At 48.7% G+C, this 22,915-nt stretch overlaps 1 protein-coding gene across 8 annotated transcripts in view; it reads left to right on the top strand.

Annotated features, from left to right (window-relative positions):
- CTCF (CCCTC-binding factor) overlaps window positions 1–20,103 on the top strand; it is a 40,543-nt gene extending 20,440 nt beyond the window's left edge. For all 8 annotated transcript variants that reach the window (XM_051629363.1, XM_051629360.1, XM_051629361.1 and 5 more), the window contains 10 exons: window positions 4,383–5,175; window positions 5,810–5,980; window positions 6,819–6,952; window positions 8,475–8,595; window positions 9,555–9,704; window positions 11,635–11,795; window positions 12,565–12,747; window positions 13,534–13,669; window positions 16,532–16,699; window positions 18,346–20,103. In XM_051629363.1, coding sequence (XP_051485323.1) covers window positions 4,395–5,175; window positions 5,810–5,980; window positions 6,819–6,952; window positions 8,475–8,595; window positions 9,555–9,704; window positions 11,635–11,795; window positions 12,565–12,747; window positions 13,534–13,669; window positions 16,532–16,699; window positions 18,346–18,527 — 2,187 coding nt within the window. In that variant the 5' untranslated portion in view covers window positions 4,383–4,394 and the 3' untranslated portion in view covers window positions 18,528–20,103. The remainder of the gene's footprint in view (window positions 1–4,382; window positions 5,176–5,809; window positions 5,981–6,818; window positions 6,953–8,474; window positions 8,596–9,554; window positions 9,705–11,634; window positions 11,796–12,564; window positions 12,748–13,533; window positions 13,670–16,531; window positions 16,700–18,345) is intronic.
- Window positions 20,104–22,915: the final 2,812 nt, after the last annotated feature.

Here is a 22,915-nt window from a genome sequence, read left to right as displayed (position 1 = left end):
AGAAAAGCCAGAAAAAAAAGGTTGGGAGACTGGTAAGACATAGTATGTTGAGCAGTTTTTGTTCTGGTGTTCAGCCACAGTGGTCTCTGTTGGACCAAATGACACATTTTCTGAAATACCTGAACATTTTCTCAACACTTGGCTGGGTCATTTTTAGGAGTGTAAATCTGTAAAAGTCTGAGGAGATCATGATTCTGCTAAAATTAGTGGAAATGCAAAATCCTCAGCAAGATGCAGGGTCATGTCCAGTATCTTCTGGTGACTCTTCCAGTGTGTATGGTCCAAGGGCTGGAGCAGCTCTGCTCTGGAGCCAGGCTGGGAGAGTTGGGGTGTTGAGCCTGGAGAAGAGAAGGCTCCAGGGAGACCTTAGAGCACCTTCCAGTGCCTGAAGGGGCTCCAGGAAAGCTGGGGAGGGGCTTGGGACAAGGGCAGGGAGGGAGAGGACAAGGGGGAAGGGATGAAAACTGGAAGAGGGAGATTGAGGTTGGACATGAGGAGGAAATTCTTTGTTGTGAGGGTGGTGAGAGCCTGGCCCAGGTTGCCCAGGGAAGCTGTGGCTGCCCCATCCCTGGCAGTGTTGAAGGGCAGGTTGGATGGGGCTTGGAGCAACCTGGGCTGGTGGGAGGTGTCCCTGCCCATGCAGGGGGTGGAACTGGATGATCTTTAAGGTCCCTTCCAACCCAAACCAGTCTGGGATTCCATGATATTAAAACTTCCCTCTAAATGCCCGTTTGCGGAAAAGGTTTTTTTTGCAGAAAGTCCTCCTCTCCTTTGTAGTAAAGGAGGATTAAGTTAAAAAAAAATAGAGAAAGGAAAAAAGCTGGAAAATATTTCTGCAACAGAATGATTGAGTGACACGGGCAGGCTCTGCACAGCAAAGTGTTTCTCCAGAGTGTGTTCAATTGGGGAGAGCCTGTCCATTTTGCCTCCCTTTCTCTCTGAAGTTTGGGGACCATCCTGTGTTCCCCCAATTGATCAGTATTTTAATTTAAAATTAATTTTAAAAATTAATTTTATTTTTAAATGAAGTATTTTTTTAGAAAAATAATGTCAGTTTGAAAGTCCACACTTTCTTGGGAGAAGAAATCTTGGCAACTTGGCAAGATTTTTGAGCTGGCTAAGACATCAGTGTGAGGCTCCTGTGTATTTCTGTCTTTTGAATGTATGTTGTGAATCTAACCTGGAGTGGTTTGTAGTTTTCTTTAAAATACTGTAAAATGTTCTCTGCTGTCAAGAGCCTGGTTAAAAGGCAATCATTTTTAGATTAATTTACTTTTATTGTCAGGAACAGCCTGTGATGCAGAGCATGGAACAGGCAGGAGTAAATGCTCACCCCTCTCCTGAGTTTTTTGGGGTACAGGAGGTCAGAGTCAGAATGAAGAACAGGTCTTTTTGCAACCGAAATGTTTTGCTGGTTGATGGAGTTAGGTTCTGGTTGGAGTTGCTGATCCCAAAGGTCTTTTCCCAAGCAGGTCCTGAGGTAGGAGAGGCGGTGGCAGAGCTGCAGTGCGCGGGTGTTGCCGCTGGAGGACAGCAGCTCCTGCTCCTGCCTTCCCTGGAGCTGCTCTGGGCCAGGGATAAGGGAGGGAGCTGGGAGAAATAGGGGTGTCTGGTTGTACAAGCACTTCTGCTTGTTTTCACACCCCAGAGCATCCTTTGACCAAGGGCTCATCTGCTTGTGTGCCTTTAGTCACAGGCTGTGCTGCTGGGCTGGCAAACCCTCCTGACAGCCTGAGCCCTGTGTCAAGAGTCCTCACCTGGGAGTGGCCTGTTCCTTGGTGGACACAGGATCTTTCTGGTGTGCAAATCTGGGAGATGAAGCTTTCCCACTGCTCCACTGGAGGAGCTGCTGCTGCAGGACCCAGGAGGACACTGGCAAGCCATGGCCCCCTGGCTGGCTTCCAGGTGACTTAGCAGCCTTGTTACCAGCTTTGAGCTGAGCAGTTCATGTGAAGCTCCTTCTGAGAGCCCTGCCTGAGCTGCTGACTTGCTGTCCTCTGTTCCTCTGCAAGGCACCAAAGTGGAGTTGCATTTGCTTTGCAGATGGACTTTTGCCATTTCCCCCCCCCCCTCCCATCTTAAATCTTCTGTTATTCACCCCCCCCCCCCAGCCACCTACAACATCCTTATATTAATTTAGCTCTGTCCTTCCTTTACTTGTTCAGAGACTTCTGGTCACTTGAAGAGGCTTTTCTCTCTGCAAATACTGGAGATAACTGGAAAAAAAAAAAGGAAAAACTGCTGCAATTGTTTTGCAGTTGCTGCAGGGCAAAGACCAGGGCTCCGTTCTGCTGCCTGCTGGGAAGCACTGACATCATCTCGTGGACTTCAGCTGTTTGTCCATATGGATTTGCTCTGACTTGAAAAGCTGCTGGGTGGGAAAGGAGGGGCTGGATCCCTGCCGGGAATGCTGGTGGAGCCTTCTGTCGGGATTTCTGGGGAGCTGCTGCCCCCTGCAGACGGCTGTCGGGACAGCTGGGCTGTCGGGACAGCTGGGGATGGATGGCAGGCTGGAGAGCAGGCTGAGCTGCATTGTTCTCACAGCAGAAGTGGAGGGTGCTAGGAAGGGCAGGAGAGTGAAAGAGCAAGGGCTCTCTAAAAATCGGTGACCCCAAGGGTCTTCTCCAACCTGAATGGTTCTAGGATATGATATGACTGGACATTAGGAACAATTTTTTTTTCACAGAAAGAGTGTTCAGACACTGCCCAGGGAGGTGGTGGAGTCACCATCCCTGGGTGTATTGAAGGGTGGTTTGGATGTGGTGTTGGTGGAGATGGTTTAGGGGAGAACTTTGTAGAGCAGGGATGATGGTTGGACTGGGTGATCCCAAGGGGCTTTTCCAACCTGAATAGCTCTAGGATTATGATTCTGTGATTTTATGGTTCTAAATAATAGTGACATGGAAATCTTAAAGCTGAGGAAGGCTGACAGCCCTGTTGCTTGTTCATGTCTAGAAACCTGTGTGTTTCAAAACTGGGTGTGTGAGATGAAGTGTAGATACTTGGGAGTGCTGTGATGTGACATTTAAGGGGTGAGTTCCCAAACCAAGTTAAATAGGTTCCATGAGCTGGTCTGAGGGGCCAGTTAGTCGTGTGCGGAAGACTTATCAAATCTGGAATTAAGAGTCAGAACTTTCCCAAGCTTTGTAAGGAAACTGGATTTTTGTTGTTACTTGTATCAGCAGGAAAATTGACTTTGGTACCTTTTGAAATGAGGGGGTGTAATAAATTGTGTCCCAGTGCAGGGAGTGTGTGTGGCATGGCTGTGGGATCCACCACTTGAAGCAGAGATGGACTGAGGAAAGACTCCTTCTGTAGGATTTTTACCATTTTCATTTTGGGGAGGAAGACAGAGCTGCAAAATGCTAATGTCTTTTAGCTGCTATCACTCTGGAAACCAGCTTCCTGCAGAACGAGAGGATGGGAATTGCATCTTTTACCCGGAGTGCAGAGAACAGTCTTTTGTCAGGGAGGAAAACCTCCATGTTGTGCTTCTAACAACACAGCTGTTTTCAGAGCTGCAGCTGAGCCCCATCAAAATGCTGAGCTTCGGTGTTGTTGGTTGTTTATGTGGGTAGGTGGGACCCAGGTATCATGAGACTCATTAGAGTCCACCAGCTTTGAGTCCACATGGGTTAAACTGAGGTGAAATTGTCCCCGAGGCTGGTCTGCCTGCTGCAGCTCGCTGGGCCCCAAGAGGGCACCAGGCACCATCCCCTGCTCAGTCCAGGCTGTGCCCAGACTTGGGAACAGGGATTGAACCCCCCAGGCTGCTCACAAGAAATAGACCTGACTAGCTCAAGTGTGGCCTTTTCCTTTCAGTTGTTCAAATAAATGGAAGCATGCAGGAAAGACTGGTTGTGTGACATGAAACAAGTGAGGTTTAACTTCTCGTGTTCAATTCTTAGTGCTTTTTCTTCCTGGAAAAGTTCTGCAGTTCTCAATACTTCTAAGGTTGGATTTTTACTTTTAACAGTGTGTTATTTTAAAAATGTATAGGCAAAGGCTGCTTCTTGTTATTGCTCAGCTGTGTGAAGTGACTGAAGAAGCTCAAGAAGGACTAACACTGCTGCACATCTTGCCTGTGGGATTTGTGGTCTTTGAGAAACAGGGACATGTGTGTCACTTCATCTCTCCTTCTTGCTTTCCTTTCCTTCCAAGAAACCAGTACAGTTGTCTTACTCCAGGCAGAGTTCTGGGATTGTCTGGGTTTGTGGTGGCACGAGGCTGGTGGAGACCTCCAGTTCTCAAGTCCTGTGTTCCCAGTGTTACTGTTGCTGTCGTTGAGCTGGTTGTTTTCACTTGTGCCCTTGTCCCTCTGGGGGTTTTGTGCAGGTGGTAGAGCTGGTGGGTGCATGACATTCATTCTCTTGTTTTTACAGCAGGAAGGTGAAATGGAAGGTGAGGCAGTCGAAGCCATCGTGGAGGAATCAGAAACTTTTATTAAGGGGAAAGAGAGAAAAACCTACCAGAGGCGCCGTGAAGGTGGGCAGGAGGATGATGCTTGTCATCTACCAGCCAACCAAGCAGATGGAGGGGAAGTAGTGCAGGATGTCAACAGTGGTGTGCAGATGGTGATGATGGAACAGCTGGATCCAGCTCTTCTTCAGATGAAGACTGAAGTAATGGAAGGTGCAGTGCCTCAAGAAACAGAGGCTACGGTGGATGATACACAGATCATCACCCTTCAGGTTGTTAATATGGAAGAGCAGCCTATAAATCTTGGTGAGCTTCAGCTGGTCCAAGTACCTGTACCAGTGACTGTACCTGTTGCCACCACATCTGTGGAAGAACTTCAGGGAGCTTATGAGAATGAGGTTTCCAAAGGAGGCCTGCAAGAGGGAGAGCCCATGATCTGTCACACCCTTCCTTTACCAGAAGGCTTCCAAGTAGTGAAAGTGGGTGCAAATGGTGAGGTGGAGACACTGGAACAAGGTGAACTTCAGCCACAGGAAGATCCCAACTGGCAAAAAGATCCAGACTATCAGCCACCAGCCAAAAAAACAAAGAAAAACAAAAAGAGTAAGCTTCGTTACACCGAGGAAGGCAAAGATGTGGATGTGTCTGTGTATGACTTTGAAGAGGAGCAGCAGGAAGGTTTGTTGTCTGAGGTCAATGCAGAAAAGGTGGTGGGCAACATGAAGCCACCTAAACCAACAAAAATTAAAAAGAAAGGTAAGCTCCCCATCTGCAAGTGGATTTTAAAATGTATTTCTTATGGTGGGACCTTTGCAAAGTGACTGAGTGAATACGAGTGGGAGTAAAGCTGACGTGCCCAGTGGCACCAACACTTGATGTAAGAGCACTCAGTTGTTTCTTGGGCAAACCTCCCATCTCCTCCATCTTGGCTATCAAGTGGGATGCTGGCCCATTAGGATTCCCATAGAACTAAAACTGAAGAGATTCTTCTTTGCTTCAAGGCATGTGGAAGAGTTGCTGGACGTGGGCTTGACATCCTGAACCAGCAGTATCATTAATTCTGTGGGTTTTCTCCTAAGTAATTGTCGGGGAGGGTAGATGGTGCAGAGTACAGCCAGAGGGTATGGTTGGCTTGTCTTAAAACTGTAAATTGAGGAACCCTTTTTAGAGCAGAGCAGGAACACTGAGTGCTGGCATAAAATGAAAACGGAAGCCAAGCCAGTCAGCAGCAGCAGGTGTTCCCGAGGATCTGCAGTTAGGTTTACTGGTACATGGTGGCTCCTTGGAGTAGTTACACCTCCAGGAATCTTGTCTTTTCCCTGCTGATCTTCTATGGGATGCAGGAGACCACAGTACTGTCAAGAGTAAAGATGCTTTCCTTCCTGGGTAGGTGTAAAGAAGACATTCCAGTGTGAACTGTGCAGTTACACTTGTCCGCGCCGTTCCAACCTGGACCGCCACATGAAGAGCCACACTGATGAGAGGCCACACAAGTGTCATCTCTGTGGCAGGGCTTTCCGGACAGTCACGTTGCTGAGGAACCACCTCAACACTCACACAGGTACCCTTGCTGTTGGGCACGTTGGTTTTGTAGGATCTGCTCTGTGATTAGAACTGATAGAAAACCAGGCTGGATCTGTCTGGAATCTGTTGGGTTCTTCTTGCAGAACAAGCGAAAATAGAAGAAACTCTTCAACACTGCAACTCGTTTCTCATTTGAACAGAGTTTTCTGCTTGACCAGGTCAGGTGCAAAGCTCATCCTGTGCACAGGTACAAAGCAGATCCTGGGCTTGCTCTGACATTACCCAAAGTGACAGAAAATGTTCCATTTGCCTTGGGCATGAGTAGTTGTGCTCTAAGCTTTATGTTGTCATTGTGGACATGGGAGAATGAGGAGCTAAACATAAGGGAGTTGAAATAGTGGAAAAAAAGCACCCCCAAAATGAAAAGCAAAGAGATCAAACCCCAAGAAATAGATGATGAACTAGGCCAATAAAACCTGGAACTGCAGCAAACTTCTGCTTCTCCTTACACAAGTTTCTAGTATAAAACTACAGGTAATTGAACTGTAATGAAGCTTCTTGTGACCTTTCTACCAAAAAAAAAGTAAAATATCCCTCATTTTCTCTGCCTACTTACATTATATCTAACTGGGTGGTTTGAAATAACCAAGTGATAGAAAAAGAAGGGAGTTTGTTCCATCATTGGAAAGGATATGAATTCTCTGAGGTCTTATTTACACAGAAGTTGTGACTCTTGTGCACTGTTTGCTGCTCTGATCTTTCAGAGGCTTCAAAAAAAGCCCCAACAAAACCAAAAGCCAACGAAACCTGTCCCATCTTTTCCCTTTGTCACTAAATCAGTGTCCTGCTCTTGCTGTCTTGCTGCACCCCACCAGGTACTCGCCCTCACAAGTGCCCAGACTGTGACATGGCCTTTGTGACCAGTGGAGAGTTGGTTCGGCACCGCCGCTACAAACACACCCACGAGAAACCCTTCAAATGTTCCATGTGTGATTATGCCAGTGTGGAGGTATGTTGGTTCCTTCTTACAGCACTTCCTTGGACACTTCAGAGCCTGTTCTCCATCTGTTATCAGGCATTTCCTCTTTGGCTGTTTAAAAGGCTCTGAGCAAAAAAGAAGTTACAAATCAGGTCTGCTCTGGGGTTTCCTTGGTTAAAGGGAAAACAGTTGGAGAGCATTTCTGCAGAGAAATCCTCAGTGATACCCATTTCCTCTTTGGATACAATAGCTGATGTTGTTTCTTAAATTACTGAGCCTCTCAGATGACTGCAGGAGCTGTAGTGTGCTCCGTGTTGAAGGAGGCAGCCATCTCCTGCTGCACCAGGCTGTGCTTCTAGGCTAGAGGTGCCCTCCCATTTTAGAAATGGGTGTTCTGCTCATTAGCTAGTGAGGCCATTAAGGTGACTGTAACCAAAACTAATGAGCCTTTGCCTCAATATTTGCAAAAACCAGCTTTGCTAATGCTGGGTGGTTGTCTGATTTGCTCCAGCAAATTAAGCTTCCTTGAATGCTCTACCCTGGGCAGCCCTGCTGCTTATCCTAGAGTCTTAGAATGGTTTGGGTTTGAAGGGACCTTAAAGATCATCCAGATCCAACCCCCCTGCATGGGCAGGGACACCTCCCACCAGCCCAGGTTGCTCCAAGCCCCATCCAACCTGCCCTTCAATACTTCCAGGGATGGGGCAGCCACAGCTTCCCTGGGCAACCTGGGCCAGGCTCTCACCACCCTCACACCAAAGAATTTCCTCCCCATGTCCAACCTATATCTCTGCTCTTCCAGTTTTAATCCCTTCCCCCTTGTCCTCTCCCTCCCTGCCCTTGTCCCAAGTCCCTCCCCAGCTTTCCTGGAGCCCCTTCAGGCACTGAAAGGTGTCTAAGGTCTCCCTGGAGCCTTCTCTTCTCCAGGCTGAACACCCCAACTCTCCCAGCCTGTCATGCAGCCTGGTCGTGTTTGAGCAGAAGATGCTGTAATGTTTGTGTTCATGCTGACCTTTAAGCTGGGTTTGTGCCTCCTAGGTAGAAGCAGGAGAGGAAAGTAATGAAGGTTCATTGCAGGACTTGATTTCTGTTGGTCTTAGCAAGATACTGATTTCTCTCACCCCTCTCAAAGTAACTGGAGAGGACCCCAGAAGGCACCTTGTGGAGACAGATGCTCTGTAGAGGGGACACGTAACCCCGCACTGTGTTCCTGGGGTCCCAGCTTTCCCAGAACACTTTCTGTTGTCTCTCCAGGATACTTTCAAATTTTAGCATGTCTCCAGCTGCTGAGATGGTTGATAAGTCAGGTGAGCACAGAACTCCAAACCAGATTCCACTGAATGTGGGAACAAGCATCAAGCAAGACTGGGAATGAGGATGAGAAGTGAAGCGGGCAGGAGTTGAGTGGCTGTGAGAACAGCACTGAAACATGTTTGCTTGGTTTAGTGACAAGATAAAACCAGACTGCCTTAAAATCTTGACTAATTTCTTGCACTTTTGGCTCCCTGGCCTGCCCCCCTGTGCTAACTCCAGCCTTGCTCTTGATTTGCAGGTTAGCAAATTGAAACGCCACATTCGGTCTCACACCGGAGAGCGCCCGTTCCAGTGCAGCTTGTGCAGCTATGCCAGCAGGGACACCTACAAACTGAAGAGGCACATGAGGACCCACTCTGGTATGGATGCCACGTTTCTTCAGTGTCAAAGTGCTGAGGCTGTGCACAATGTGGGCAAACGCTCTTTAACAGCAAAGGGAGTAGCCACTGGAACAGGTTGCCAGGGAAGTTGTGGCTACCCCATCCCTGGCAGTGTTGAAGGGCAGGTTGGATGGGGCTTGGAGCAACCTGGACTAGTGGGAGGTGTCCCTGCCCATGCAGGGGTTGGATCCTGATGATCTTTAAAGTCTCTTCCAACCTAAAACCATTTTATAATTCTAAATACTACTTAGTATTTTAATATAAAACCTTTATGAAGTCTGTAGCCAAAGAAAATGCACCATGATTCCTAAGTGCTACTAAATTAATAAACCAATAGTAATCATTGCACTTAGAAATGAGCTTGGAGTGTTCTGATTTCCAGTTTGTCTGTGAGGTGATAAAATTTAGGCACTTCTTTATCAGTGCTTCACTTCCAGTTGAACTTTATAGCCAGGGTAGTAGTAGAAAAGCATCTCATGCATGTCGTTCATAAAGATCCTAATTATTTTCTTCAACAGAAGCAACAGGGTTTTAGCATAGAATGTTACTGGAGTGCCAGGTTCATAATATTGCTGAAATTGAAGGGAAAAAAACCTCCTTGAATATATAAATCTATATATGATCATTCAGAACCCCTGGCCCCCAAAAATACGCTCTCTTCTGGCAGCCTGTAGGTCTTCCATGCATTTCTCAGAGGAAGGAGAATAATTCAACTCACTTCAAGATTGAGCTGGAATCTCTTTCTACAAAAAGATACATGTTGGGGCTGGAACTTCTAGAGAAAGAGACATTACTTCCCACTTCTTAGAGTTCCTGTTCCTGTCAGCTCCCTGCTGTCACAAATGTCTGGGAGGTTGTTTTGTTTGGGGCTTGTTGGTGAGATTTCTTTTTAATTCAAGTACTTGTGTCATTTCTTTTCCCTCCTTCTGCCCCTGCAGGAGAGAAGCCATATGAATGCTACATCTGCCACGCTCGCTTCACTCAGAGTGGAACCATGAAGATGCACATTCTGCAGAAGCACACAGAGAACGTGGCCAAATTTCACTGTCCTCACTGTGATACTGTTATAGCCAGAAAGAGTGACTTGGGTGGGTATCTCTCAGGACTGACCATTTCTTGAAGGTTCTGCAAAATACCCCTCAAAATTAGAGTTCACATACCCCAACTACTCTCTCTGTCTTGTTGGTTTTTTTAACCTAATAGTTCTGGTAAGTGCAACCCTGCAGCACAGGCTTAGATGTGTGGCTGGTAGTGCCCCCTTGAGTTTATGCAGCTCATAATTAGCAGTTTCTTTTCATTATTTGAAAATGTAGCATGTTTTCCAGGTGTACAAGGAAAGTTACTGTTTTTTTTGTGTCCTACAGGGTAAGCTGGAGAGGGACTTGGGACAAGAGCAGGGAGGGAGAGGACAAGGGGGAAGGGATTAAAACTGGAAGAGGGAGATTGAGGTTGGACATGAGGAGGAAATTCTTTGCTGTGAGGGTGGTGAGAGCCTGGCCCAGGTTGCCCAGGGAAGCTGTGGCTGCCCCATCCCTGGCAGTGTTGAAGGGCAGGTTGGATGGGGGCTTGGAGCAACCTGGGCTGGTGGGAGGTGTCCCTGCCCGTGCAGGGGGTTGGAACTGGATGATATTTAAGGTCCCTTCCAACCCAAACCAGTTGTGGGATTCTGTGATTAAACTTGGACTGATGTTACAGCTGCATATGGATTCAGGCCTGAAAACCCCAAAGGTTGCTTGACTTGATCTCCTGCACGTTGGAGGCTGTCAAGTTTCATGCAGAGATATTTCCATCAAACAAAAAGGTTTGGATTAACCTAAACAGTTTAATTTTCCAAGGTTTGGAGCTGTGTGCTCATACAGGTAGGAGAGCCTGAGCTGTCACAAAGCCCCCTGTCCTTGCAGTAGGGGAGTCTTGCTGTAGTGAGTGGTCCCCAATGTGGTTCCAGCAGGCAAGTTCTCCTTTATGTTCTTCAAGAAGCTGAAAAATAACATCATGCCCAGAGCAGCTAAGAAGGAAGAAGCCACGATTTGGCAGAACTTTCTGTCTATAAACAGCACATCACCCAAGGATGGGAAGGCAGGCTCCCTTCCAAGACAGTCAAGTGTGAAGTGCTACAGAGAGAGGAGCAAAGGAGATAGCTGTGAATTCATCTTCTAGTAACACTTTCATGTACCCTGAGCTACCCTGTGCAGCTGTGGTGTGCTCTTAGTTGGAGGATTTAAAGTAGTGACTAAAACCTCTTTTGGGGATTATCTGCTGGTATCCCTGTCTCCTTCTAGCCCTGTAACTTCAAATCCTGCAGAAAATCCTGTTTCCCAAGATGTATTGCCTGGCTTCAGGCTAAATCCAAGCAATTTGGAGTAGTCTTACACATCACAGTCCACAAGACACTTCAGCTGGACACTCAGATTACCAAGTGTATCAGCATGGATTGCTAAGAACCAGATCTAGAATCCCATGGATGGAGTTTTTTCACAAAACATTTCAGTCTAGAAATGATGGAAATGTAGGATCACAGAATGCTTTGGGTTGGAAGGGACCTTTGAAGAGCATCCAGTCCAACACCCCTGCAGTGAGCAGGGACCTCTTTAACTAGATCAGGTTGCTCAGAGCCCCATCAAGCCTGACCTTGAACATCCCCAGGGATGGGGCCTCCAGCAGCTCTCTGGGCAGCCAGGTCTCACCACCCTCACAGTGCAGAACTTCTTCCCAATACCTGATCTAAATCTCCCTGCTCTAGTTTCAAACCATTCCCCCTTGTCCTCTCACTACAAACCCTTGTCAAAAGTCCCTCCCTAGCTTTCCTGTAGAAGTTGCTTTTAATGTTTTGTTGCTTTTAATTACAAACCTTTTAAGCTTTGAATCCTAAAGTAACTATTTCACTTTCGTGAGCCTGAGAGAGCGCAGAGGGAGGAGCACAAAGGTCCTGTAGGATAAATCTTTCTCATCCTTGGAATGGTTTGCTGAAAGCCCTTGATCCTTTTCAAACTAAACCAAGTGACCAAATGTTCCTGCCAGGTGTCCACTTGAGGAAGCAGCATTCCTACATCGAGCAGGGCAAGAAGTGCCGCTACTGTGACGCCGTGTTCCACGAGCGCTACGCGCTCATCCAGCACCAGAAGTCCCACAAGAACGAGAAGCGCTTCAAGTGTGACCAGTGTGATTATGCCTGCAGACAGGTAAGCCCCCTCCCCCTGCCTTGGAGGTGTTGGTGGAACAGGAGCAGCTGAAAGTAGGAACTGGATAGCTGAGCTCTTCAGTTCGACCAACAGGCGAGAATTTCAGCTTAGCTCTCTGGATCTTCTGAAGGGTGTGAAGGGAAGTTCAGTGGCCTTTGCCACTTTGTAGGGCTCCCCTGGAGAGGTTACCTTAGAATCTTAGGATGGTTTGGGTTGGAAGGGACTTTAAAGATCATCCAGTCCCAACCCCTGCATGGGCAGGGACACCTCCCACCAGCCCAGGCTGCTCCAAGCCCCATCCAACCTGCCCTTCAACACTGCCAGGGATGGGGCAGCCACAGCTTCCCTGGGCAGCCTGGGCCAGGGTCTCACCACCCTCACAGGGAAGAACCTCAGTCTCCTCTCTTTCAGCTTAAAACCATTCTCCCTCATCCTCTCACTCCATGCCCTTTCTAAAAGTCCTTCTCTGTTGTTGATGTCTCATGATCTTAAAGGTCTTCCAACCAAAACTATTCTAGTCCAGCCTCTCTGACCACTGGAACAGGTCAACAGGTACATCGAGGTTGTGACTCCAAAGGTTGGAGCCACAGGCTGGGTTGGACAAAGGGACAAGAGGCCACATAGGATGGAAGTTGCTAGGACTGAACATCAAGATGTTCTCACTTCCCTGTGGATTCATCCTTTCCTGGGTACTAAGGATAAAATGTGTCTCCTTTTAGCTGAAAAGTCACTTTCCTGTGTTTTTTCCTGTCCTGCTTGTCCCTGTCAGGAGAGACACATGGTCATGCACAAACGGACCCACACTGGAGAGAAGCCTTATGCCTGTAGCCATTGTGACAAGACCTTCCGCCAGAAGCAGCTCCTGGACATGCACTTCAAACGATACCACGACCCCAACTTCGTCCCTGCTGCCTTTGTCTGCTCCAAGTGTGGCAAAACCTTCACTCGCCGGGTAAGGACGTGGGGTTTGGGGGAGTTTGGGGTGGAATCAGGCTTTTAGCCAAAGGGAGGGAACGTGTTTAGCCAGAAGGAAAGGTGGGTGAGGTACAGGGCACTGTATTGAGGCTTTAAATCACAGAGTGGTGGGGGTTGGAAGGGACCTCTGGAGATCATCTAGTCCAACCCCCTGCTAGAGCAGGATCCCCTAGAGCTGATACCCCAGGAACACATCCAGGTGGGTTTGGGATGTCTCCAGGGATGGAGACTCCACCACCTCCCTGGGCAGCCTGTCCCAGGGCTCTTTCACCCTTAGAGTAAAGAGATATATCGTGTTAAGGCTCAACCTCCTGTGCTCCAGCTTGTGCCCATTGCCCCTTGGCCTGTCACTGGACACCCCTGAGAAGAGTCTGGCCCATCCTCCTGACACCCCCTGTAGATACTGATGATCACTGATCAGATCCCCCCTCAGCCTCCTCCTCTCCAGCTGAACAGCCCCAGCTCTCCCAGCCTTTCCTCACAGGACATATAATAGATAAATAGAGCACTTATTTCTGAAAGAGACCTGGTGGAGTTAGAACTACCACACAGCAGTGGTGGCACCATGAGCAGTGTGAAGATGCAACTGTGTGAATGGAAGTTAATTAAATCTACCCAGTTACCTTAAAGGGTTGTCCTTGATAAAGGAAAAAAAAAAAGAGGTTGTCAGAACTGTGTTTGAAGATGCAGAGATAGGTTTCTGATCTTGAATTTAATGCATGTTGTATTTTTTTGTTGTCTTTTTTCCTCTTCCACTGAGCAGAACACAATGGCCAGACATGCTGATAACTGCTCTGGCCTCGATGGTGGGGAAGGAGAGAATGGAGGAGAGACAAAGAAGGGCAAACGTGGCCGAAAGAGAAAGATGAGGTCCAAGAAAGAAGACTCCTCTGACAGTGGTAAGAAACAGCTCCAAATGTTCTGAGAATTACAGGCCTGTGATTCATTGTGTTTGGGAAGGAGAAGCTCAGGCATTTTATCCTCCATCCTGGTGGAGGGGAAACTTAGTCATCTCTTCAGCAGGAAGATGCAGATGGAGATTCAAGGCCAGGCAGTTCAGTGATGATTCAGCAGGAGCAGTGGTGCTGATCAGTCTGTGAGCTGAAGTGCTTCATGGAATTCATCAAGGAGCATAGGCTGGGAGAACAGGGGTCTTCCTGGCTAGGGAATGTCTATCTGACATTCTTAGGTGGCAGAGAGGCTTCAGAGGAAATGTGTGGTCAGCTTCCTTGTGCAAACCTTGGCTGCAGAAACTCCCTAGAAACAAGTGCTTGAATTCATGGTTGTGTAGATAGTTGAAAAAGTGGGTAACAGTTCAATAAAGTCTGTCTGACTTGTTCATTTAAACACAAAAAGGTTTTGGAGGCAGAAAGAGGAAAATAACTGCCTCAGTGGAAGGTAATTCAAAACCTGGGAATTCTGTAGCATCTCATTTTTATTATCTCCTGAGTTTAGCTTGTGGTAAAAACCCCTGATTTAATTTAGGTGTTATGGTCTGAGGTTCAGAACAGCTTTTGGAGAAGCTGGTCCAGAGTCATGCTTGTTAGATGAGCTGATGAGCATTGGATGGTTGTGGCTCTGAGGGAATCCCTTCAGCCTCAGGAGGAGCTGACTCCTCAGGAGGAGCTGACTCCTCAGGAATCATTTGCCAGACTGAAGAAGCTGAGCAGTAAGCAAGAGGTCCTAGCCACAGGCTTGGAGAACTTAGTCAGTAGTCTTCTTATCTCTAGATCTGCAGTTTGTGGGGTTTGGGCAACTGTTAAATATCTAAAAATTGTGAGCAAAGCTGTGACCAAACAGACTTAGCTTCTGGAGAAACAGCAGATAGTAAATGATTGGTTTGTTTCCCACCTGGCCTGGCTGGCCCAGGTTAGACAGACTGAGAGACACTGAGCTGAGGGAGGAGTGTGAAGAAGCTCTTAAAAGGTGGGACCTGAGAAATCCAGTAAACTAAAGAAATTTGCCTTGGGGAATCCTCAGGGAAGGGGTTGAATCCCCATCTCTGGAGGTGTTTAATATAGATGTGGTGCTGAGGGACATGGTTTAAACACTGGACTTGGAAGAGCTGGGTTAATGGTTGATAGAGTTAGGTTGTTGTTGGACTCAGTGATCTTAAAGGTATTTTCCAACCAGAAGGATTCTGTGAGTAGTCCTTGAGTGACTGGAAGAATGCAGCATGGACATGCCTGGGTGTCCAGCAGTATTGCCCAGTTCAGCATCTTTAACTGCTTTTTGTCTGCTTTGGTTTAGCCTGAGGCATTCTGGGGAGGTCCATTCTGCTTAACCTGGGAACTGAGGAGTGCTCTGAAGAGTTAACAGTGAGCAGGAAGCTCAGTTAGCAACGTAAAAGGTGCAGAAGCTCCACAGCTTGATCTGAGGACTGTTGGATTGGAATCCCAAAGCCCAGTGAGGTGCAAAAGAGCTGGTGTGAATGGGAGGTGCCATCATAAATCCTCTGAGGAGACAGGGCCTTGTAAAACTCGCTGTATTAAACCTGTCCTTCCTCTGAAGAGAGGTTGTGGGGATGATTCTCTTGGTCACTGGTTGGTAAATTGTGTGTGGGTGCCCTGGGAAGCCTAGGGAGTGGCCTGCAGGGCTGTGTCCACACATGCTGTGTGAGAACACCCCAGTTCTGTGTGGTTCTGCCACGTGTAACTTGAGATTTTGAGATCTTGGACATTAGTCCCAGTGTCTGGGAGCTGCTACCCTGGTTGTTAACAGAGAGAGACTGAAGTCTGGCCCTGCCTTGAGGGCTGGGAGACTTGCTCTGGGGTCCCTCTGGAGCTCTGGTGTTTCATGGAGATACTGTAGTGGCTGCTACCACCACTTAGGTGCAGGTGGCCCCTTTTATCCTCTTGCCCTTCTGTTTTCCCACAATTACTCCTCTCCAAAATACCTCAGCCCCTCCCCTAAGCATGCCATGACTAGTCCTGTGTGATCCAAAACTGCCTCTCCCCTGCAGCCCCTGATGTGTCCCATCCCTCAGTCTGAAAGGTGACCTGGAGACCTGTTCCTGATGGCTCATCCCAGTGGGTGTCACACCTGGGAGCTGGGGTTGATGGCTCTCCTGGGAATGACCCAGACAAGATGGGCAAGCCCATGATTTGGGTTCCCACCTTCCACTGTGCACCCCTGTTCTCCTCTGGGTTGTGTAGTTGGGGCTTTGGTGGTTGATGGCTTGTCTGGTGGGCCTGGGAGTAGCCCAGCAGTGCAGCACTTGGTCCCACTCCTGCTGTTGTCTCTGAGCTCCTTTGTGGATGTGCAGAGGAGCTTTTATCTCATAACCTAACAGAATCATGTTTCCTTTTGCTTTCTGAAGGACAACTTGTTCTCTTTCATGTGAGGGTAACAGACTTAACAGTCTGTGCCACCAGCTTCTCCTCAAAGGCCTTGTTTGCTTTCTTTCTCATCATAGAATGCCAGGTTGGGAGGGACCTCAAGGAAAATCTGGTCCAACCTTTCTAGGTAGGATCATGGTTTAGATGGATGGTCCCAGCACCTTGTCAGGCTGAGGCTTAAAATTCTCCAGTGTTGAGGAATCCACCACTTCCCAAGGGAGGTTATTCCAGTGTCTGACTGGTCTCATAGTGAGAATTGTTCTTCTGGTGTCCCACTGGGATCTCCCCAGGAGTAACTTGCACCCATTACCCCTTGTCTTTTCCATGTGACTCCTAGGCTGAGGATGTGCTGATGATTCTTTGCAGGTGGATGTTTCCTTCTTGTTTAAACTGAACACGCTCCTGATTCCCTGTTTCTTACAGAGGAAAATGCTGAGCCAGATCTGGATGATAATGAAGATGAGGAGGAGACAGCAGTAGAAATTGAGGCTGAACCAGAAGTGGAGCCAGAGGCTCCTGCACCACCTCCCAGTAAGAAACGAAGAGGAAGACCACCAGGCAAAGCTGCTGCCCAACCAAAACAATCCCAACGTGAGTCTCTCAGTGAAGTTATTTGCTTGGGCTGCTTTGTCCTTGGATGTGGCAGTTCTTGGAGGAGAACTGCTCTCCTCAAGAGAGCTTGTTTTCAGAGCAGACCAACTGCACTTGGCTCTGCCTTGCTCAGAACTCACCTTCTCTGTGAAATCTGTGGGTTTTCCTGGGCTTGAGGGAACGTAGCCACTCCAGGCCTTGCTAAAAGGAGAGGAGTAGTTTTTTTCCTTTAGGATTAACCCACTTGAGTGCTGTGCAAACTGCCAAATTCTTTCTGCACCACTCAGGGTGTCTCTGCTGTAAAGCAGCTCCTGGTAAAGCAGCTGTTCGTGCAGTCCCTGTGGTGGTCTGGCCTCTGTAGGCTTGTATAGTTATTGCCACAAATATAGAATCATGGAGTTACAGACTGGTTTGGGTTGGAAGGGACCTTAAAACCATCTCATTCCAACCCCCCCTGCATGGGCAGGGACACCTCCCACCAGCCCAGGTTGCTCCAAGCCCCATCCAACCTGCCCTTCAACACTGCCAGGGATGACTTCATGCCTGTGCTTCTGAGTGCAGCCTCAGTGCTGGTGTTTCAACCCTACCAAGTTCTCTCCATGAGAACAGACACTGATGACTGCACAGAATCCAAGTCAGTCCATTGTTGGCAGAAAGCAGGAAGGGCAGATTTGCTCCCTCAGGGTAAAGGCTTCCCAAGTGCTGGCCTGTCTGCTCAGTGCTCCCAGGGTGGCTCTGGCCTTGAATTACAGCCTGTGGAAACATTTGATGCTGAATTTGTCACTAGTGTTTCTGGGTTCCCCAGAATCTGAAGCTTTTCTTCATGCCCCTCCATTGGTACAATCCTGTCTACACTACAAAATCCTACACCTGAACATCCCAAGGCCTCCTGGAAGTGTGGCAGTGGTAGCACATCTTCACACAGGGGCAAGGAAATAGATACTGGGATGAATGGGGCAGGTTGAGTCACAGGATCACAGCATGTCAGGGGTTGGAAGGGACCTCCAGAGACCCCCGAGTCCAACCCCCCTGCCAGAGCAGGACCAAAACCAGGGCAGGGCACTCAGAAAGGCATCCAGACAGGTCTGGAAAGTCTCCAGAGAAGGAGACTCCACAGCCTCTCTGGGCAGCCTGTCCCAGGGCTCTGTCACCCTCACAGCAAAGAAGTTCTTCCTCATGTTCAGGTGGAACTTCCTGGGCTCCAGTTTGAATCCACTGCCCCATGTCCTGTCCCAGGGCACAAGTGACAAGAGCTTGTCCTGCCTTCTTGCTGCCCTCATGGATTGATAGACATTCATTAGATCCCCCCTCAGGCTTCTCCTCTCCAGACTGAACAGCCCCAGGTCTCTCAGCCTTTCCTCATCAGACAGATGTTCCAGTCCCTTCATCATCCTTGTAGCCTCCCTTGGACTCCCTCCAGTAGATCCCTGTCCCTCTGGAACTGGGGAGCCCAGGACTGGACACAAGACTCCAAGTGAATCACTCCTGCTCATGTGGGAATGGGAGTTGTGGCTCCCACCTTCCCTTTCCATGGAAGGAAGTCTTAAATACCTGCTGGGAAGTTCCCTGGTGAGGTGTTCAGCAAGCTCTGGAACCAGTAACAAAATGTCTTTCCTCCTTCCTCCCTCTGTCCCCTCCCCTTCCAGCTGCAGCAATCATCCAGGTTGAAGACCAGAACACTGGGGAGATCGAAAACATTATAGTGGAAGTAAAGAAAGAACCTGATGCAGAAACAGCAGAGGAGGAGGAGGAAGCTCAGCCTGCTGTGGTGGAAGCTCCCAATGGAGACCTGACCCCTGAGATGATTCTCAGCATGATGGACCGGTGATGGAGGAGAACCACCCTGGCCTGACTGAACTGCCCTGGGCTGTGTTTAAACGGCTCAAATCTATTTTTCCTTTTACCTTTTTTTTTTTTGTTTTGTTTTCTTGGCTTTGGGAAATGCATCATTTTAAGACCATTTTACCAAACATACTGGGAAAAAATAAAATTAAAAAAACCACCAAACAAAAACGACACAAAAAAAAAACCCCAACCAACCAACCACGACTTCAAGATGATGTTAGAACGTGATTTAACTAGAACTTGCTGTTTTATGTTAGCATTGCAGGATCATGGAACATTAGGAATATATTTTGGAGTCCTTGAAAGGGTTTCCTGTGAGATGCTTGATTTAGTTTTGCTCTGAACTGCATCGTAAAGCTGGCCCAAGGGTCCTGTTTACATGCACCAAGTTTTAATAGTCAAAAATGGAAGGTATGTGGTAAGCCACTCTGGATTTACCCTTCCAGTTCCCAGAGTCCTTGAGCCTCCTTCTCTCAGTAGTGTTTTTAACTGTAAATGCAGACTTGGGAGGGTTCTAGACTTTTAAAACGTTGGGTTTTGTTTTGTTTTGTTTTGCTTTCCCCACTGACTTGCTCCAGTTCTCCCAGTCGGCTGCACACGGTAGTCTTGGCATGCTCCAACTGGTTGCTGTCTTTCATTAATGTGCTTTGCTTTCTGCAAAGCATTTCTGTAATGGTCAAGCTTGTAAATAACTTTTTTTTTTTTTTTACATTTTAATCTTTTTTTTTTTTCCATTAATTAAGAGGGATGCAAAAAAAAAAAACATAATAAAAAAATGCAGCTTAAAGAAACCCCAGGATTTGAATTCCTTTCAAACGAAGCAACAAGAGAAACTGAGGAGAGTGGAAATGCTGGAAAAGCTCTGGAGGAACCAAGCCCGTGGAGAAGATCATTGCTTGCAGAACAAGAGAAACCCACCCCTGAGACCTGTTTGGTTTTTCTCAAGCACACAAACCTGAAACCTGCACCATGAACCTTGTGGGTTTTTTTTCCCCACGATTTTTTGGGTTGTTGGTTTTACATTTTCTTTGCTCTCTCTCTCTGTCTCTCTCTCTCTCTCCTGGTTGCACTGGGTGTTGCTGGAGCCCGTGCCGAGGCACGTGGGGCTGGTGACACTGCAGCCCCTCCAAACCTGGGCCAGGAAATGTTTCATGGGTCAGTAATTCAAACCCTTTGGGATCTCTTGAGGATGACAACAAAAATCAGAATAATGTGAACTGCAAAGGATGCCTGTATATGAACTGTCACATGGTAAACAAACCAGAAACAAACTATGTAAGCTTTTTATAGAGCCTCAGTCTTGCTGATTTCAACCCAATTTTTCTTCTATGTATCGCTTTTAAAGGAGCTCTCAGTTTAGCTATCAGACTCTAGGTTGATGCATTTTTGTACTTAGCTGTACTGTGTGATATTTTTCATTATTTTAGGAAGCCAACATGGGGGGAAATAAAAAAGAAAACGACACAAAAAAAAAAAATACTGTTATAAAATACGTAATGGGGTTTGAAGCTGGGAAGGAGAATATACTGCTGTACAGCTAATAAATAATAATGGATTAAGGTGGGTGCTCCCTGGCTGGTTTCTTTGTGCTTGGGAATGGTGTGAGGTGGTAGGGAGGTCTGGAGGGGAAGGTTTCTCCTCCTGGACAGGTGCAGGGGTGGTGGGACAGGGAGCAGGTCCCTTCTCCCCGTGGCTGTTTCCTCTGCTGGGTGCCAGGAGGGATCTGTTTGGTCATGGTGAGTCTGGAGAAGAGGGGACTCCAGGGGGACCTTCTCTCTCTGTACAGCTACCTGAAGGGAGGTTTAGTCAGGTGGGGTTGGGCTCTTTCTTCAGGCAACCAGTGACAGGATGAGAGGGCCTGGCTTGAAGCTGCTCCAGGGGAGGTTTAGGTTGGATATCAGGAAGCACTTCCCCATGGAAAGGGTGATCAGACATTGGGATGGGCTGCCCAGGGAAGTGGTGGAGGCACCATCCCTGGAGGTGTCTGAGGAAAGGCTGGAGGTGGCACTTGGTGCCCTGGTCTGGAGATGTGATGTCAGGTCATAGGCTGGACTTGATGGTCTTAAAGGTCTTTTCCAGCCTCAGTGATTCTGTGATTCTGAGTCTGCAGCCAAGGCAGGATTCCTGGGTCCCTGGTCCCTCCCAGCAGCTCGTGGCAAGAAGCTGCTCCCTGGGCTGGGTTGTGGAGAGGGGCTGGACCTTCTGCTGGCACTCAGCAGGGGCTGCAGCTGGAGCTGGTGCAGGAGGAGCTGTGGCTCTTGTTCATTTGAGGTGTGAGTTGAAATGATTATAGCTGATGGTTTGAGCAGCAGAAGCAATGGAGCCAGGCTGGGAGAGTTGGGGTGTTCAGCCTGGAGAAGAGAAGGCTCCAGGGAGACCTGAGAGCATCTTCCAGGGCCTGAAGGGGCTCCAGGAAAGCTGGGGAGGGGCTTGGGACAAGGGCAGGGAGGGAGAGGACAAGGGGGGAGGGATTAAAACTGGAAGAGGGGGATTTAGGTTGGACATGAGGAGGAAAGTCTTTCCTGTGAGGGTGATGAGAGCCTGGCCCAGGTTGCCCAGGGAAGCTGTGGCTGCCCCATCCCTGGCAGTGTTGAAGGGCAGGTTGGATGGGGCTTGGAGCAGCCTGGGCTGGTGGGAGGTGCCCCTGCCCATGCAGGGGGTTGGATCTAGATGATCTTGAAGGTCCCTTCCAATCCAAACCAGTCTGGAGTTCTATGATGCTTTCTGGGAAGTGGGACTGATGCTCAGGTGAGTTTCCATGGTCCATCTTCATTACCTGTGAAAGCAGCTTGGAGCCACCTGTGAGCAGGGAGGTAGGTGCACACTGGGTGAGGTTGGGATGGTTCATCTGGTGCTGCTGCCTTCAGCCCAGGAGCTGCTGCCAATGGCACCAGAAATGCTTGAATCTGAACAACCACACGAGCTGCTGGGCTTGAATGTTCACCAGATGTTTGGTGAGAAGTTGGTCCTGGGAGATGGTACTTCTTAAACTTGCCAAGATAAGCTGTCTGGAGTTTGATGCCTGGAACCCTGGGCAGGATGGAGGTTTGTTTCAGCAGGTGGGAGAGGGAGGTGCTGCTCCTGCCAGGAGGAGGAGCTGGGGAGGTTCTGGTGAGCTGGAAAACTCAAGGTGTCCTCAAGATGTGTGAAGAGTCCCACCACCTTCTCCTAACGCCCTGTGGCTCAACCCACTGCTGACAAGTGGGGTGGGAAGGATGTTGCAGTATGATTGAACTGGTGACCCGTGGTGGTGCCCCAAGGAGCTGTTGTGTCCCTTGGCAGCTCCTGCCCTGCTGGGACATGGGACTGGTCTCCAAAGGGGACCAGCTGCTGGTGGCTTTTGTGCTTAACTGAGGAACAAAATCTAAGCAGCACTTAATCACTGGCTGCTTTGGGATCTTTCCTGGAGACTCAAGCAAGGCTTTGGTGGGGATGGTGATCCTGTGACCAGCCTCCTTGTCTCCCCAGCCTGCTGTGTTACCTTGTGGTCTGCTCTGTTGACCTGGTTTCTTGGTGGTGGCTCAGTCAATAGCCCTGTTGTGCAGCCTGGGTTTCATCTGACCTGAGCTGGAGCTCCTGCCTTGGGCAGGTGTCTCTGCTTGTCCACCTCTCTTTGCAGGCTTCTGGTTTGCCCTTGGTGGAGCTGCTCTGGGGAGGTTCAGAGCAACCCAGGGTTGAGCTGAAAATGCCCAGCCCGTGTCCTCTGGGGGTAAGACAGAGATGTCCTCTGGACACCCTGACGTGCCTGACCTGGCACAGCAGGCAGGGAATGCTTGTGCACAGGGATGTCTCCCTCTGCCCTGCTCCTGGGGTAGATGTTCTCCTGCACTGGTAGGTGTTCTGCACTGATACTCAGTGTGGACTTGATGATCTTGAAGGTCTTTTCCAACCCAAGAGATTCTATGATTCTATGGGGGACTCAGTATTTTGGGGAAGGAGCTTGGGATGGGGCTTGTCTGGATCTCCTTTGTGTTTCTAAGCTTCAGCAGAAGCCACCTTCTGATGGGTGCAAATGGGACAGCTGCTCTTTGCACTTCCTGAATGTCCCCACATGACAAAGGTGGCACCTGGTGCCCTTCCTGAGAAGTTCAGGTACCAGTAGCCTGGTCTCCTGTCACCCTGGAAAAGCTCAGCAGTTGCTGGTGGGTGCTGTCCCTGGTGGGTGGTGAGCACCCTGTGTCCTCCCACTTCCTGGTGCTTATCTGCCTGCTGACCTAGCTCAGGAGGCTCCAGGAGGTCCCTCAGAGAAGGTTGGTCCTTGCCCTGAGCCATGTTCTCCCCAGCAGCTGCTGTGTGATTGGGCTCCATGGAGATGCTGTCCCTGCAGGGAGATGGGTTCCTGTCTTCCCTTCACCCCGGAGGTGGCTTCAG

Source organism: Apus apus, chromosome 11 (assembly GCF_020740795.1).
Source record: "Apus apus isolate bApuApu2 chromosome 11, bApuApu2.pri.cur, whole genome shotgun sequence".
Classification (NCBI taxonomy): Eukaryota; Metazoa; Chordata; class Aves; order Apodiformes; family Apodidae; genus Apus; species Apus apus.
This window is presented reverse-complemented; position numbering and strand designations above follow the sequence as displayed.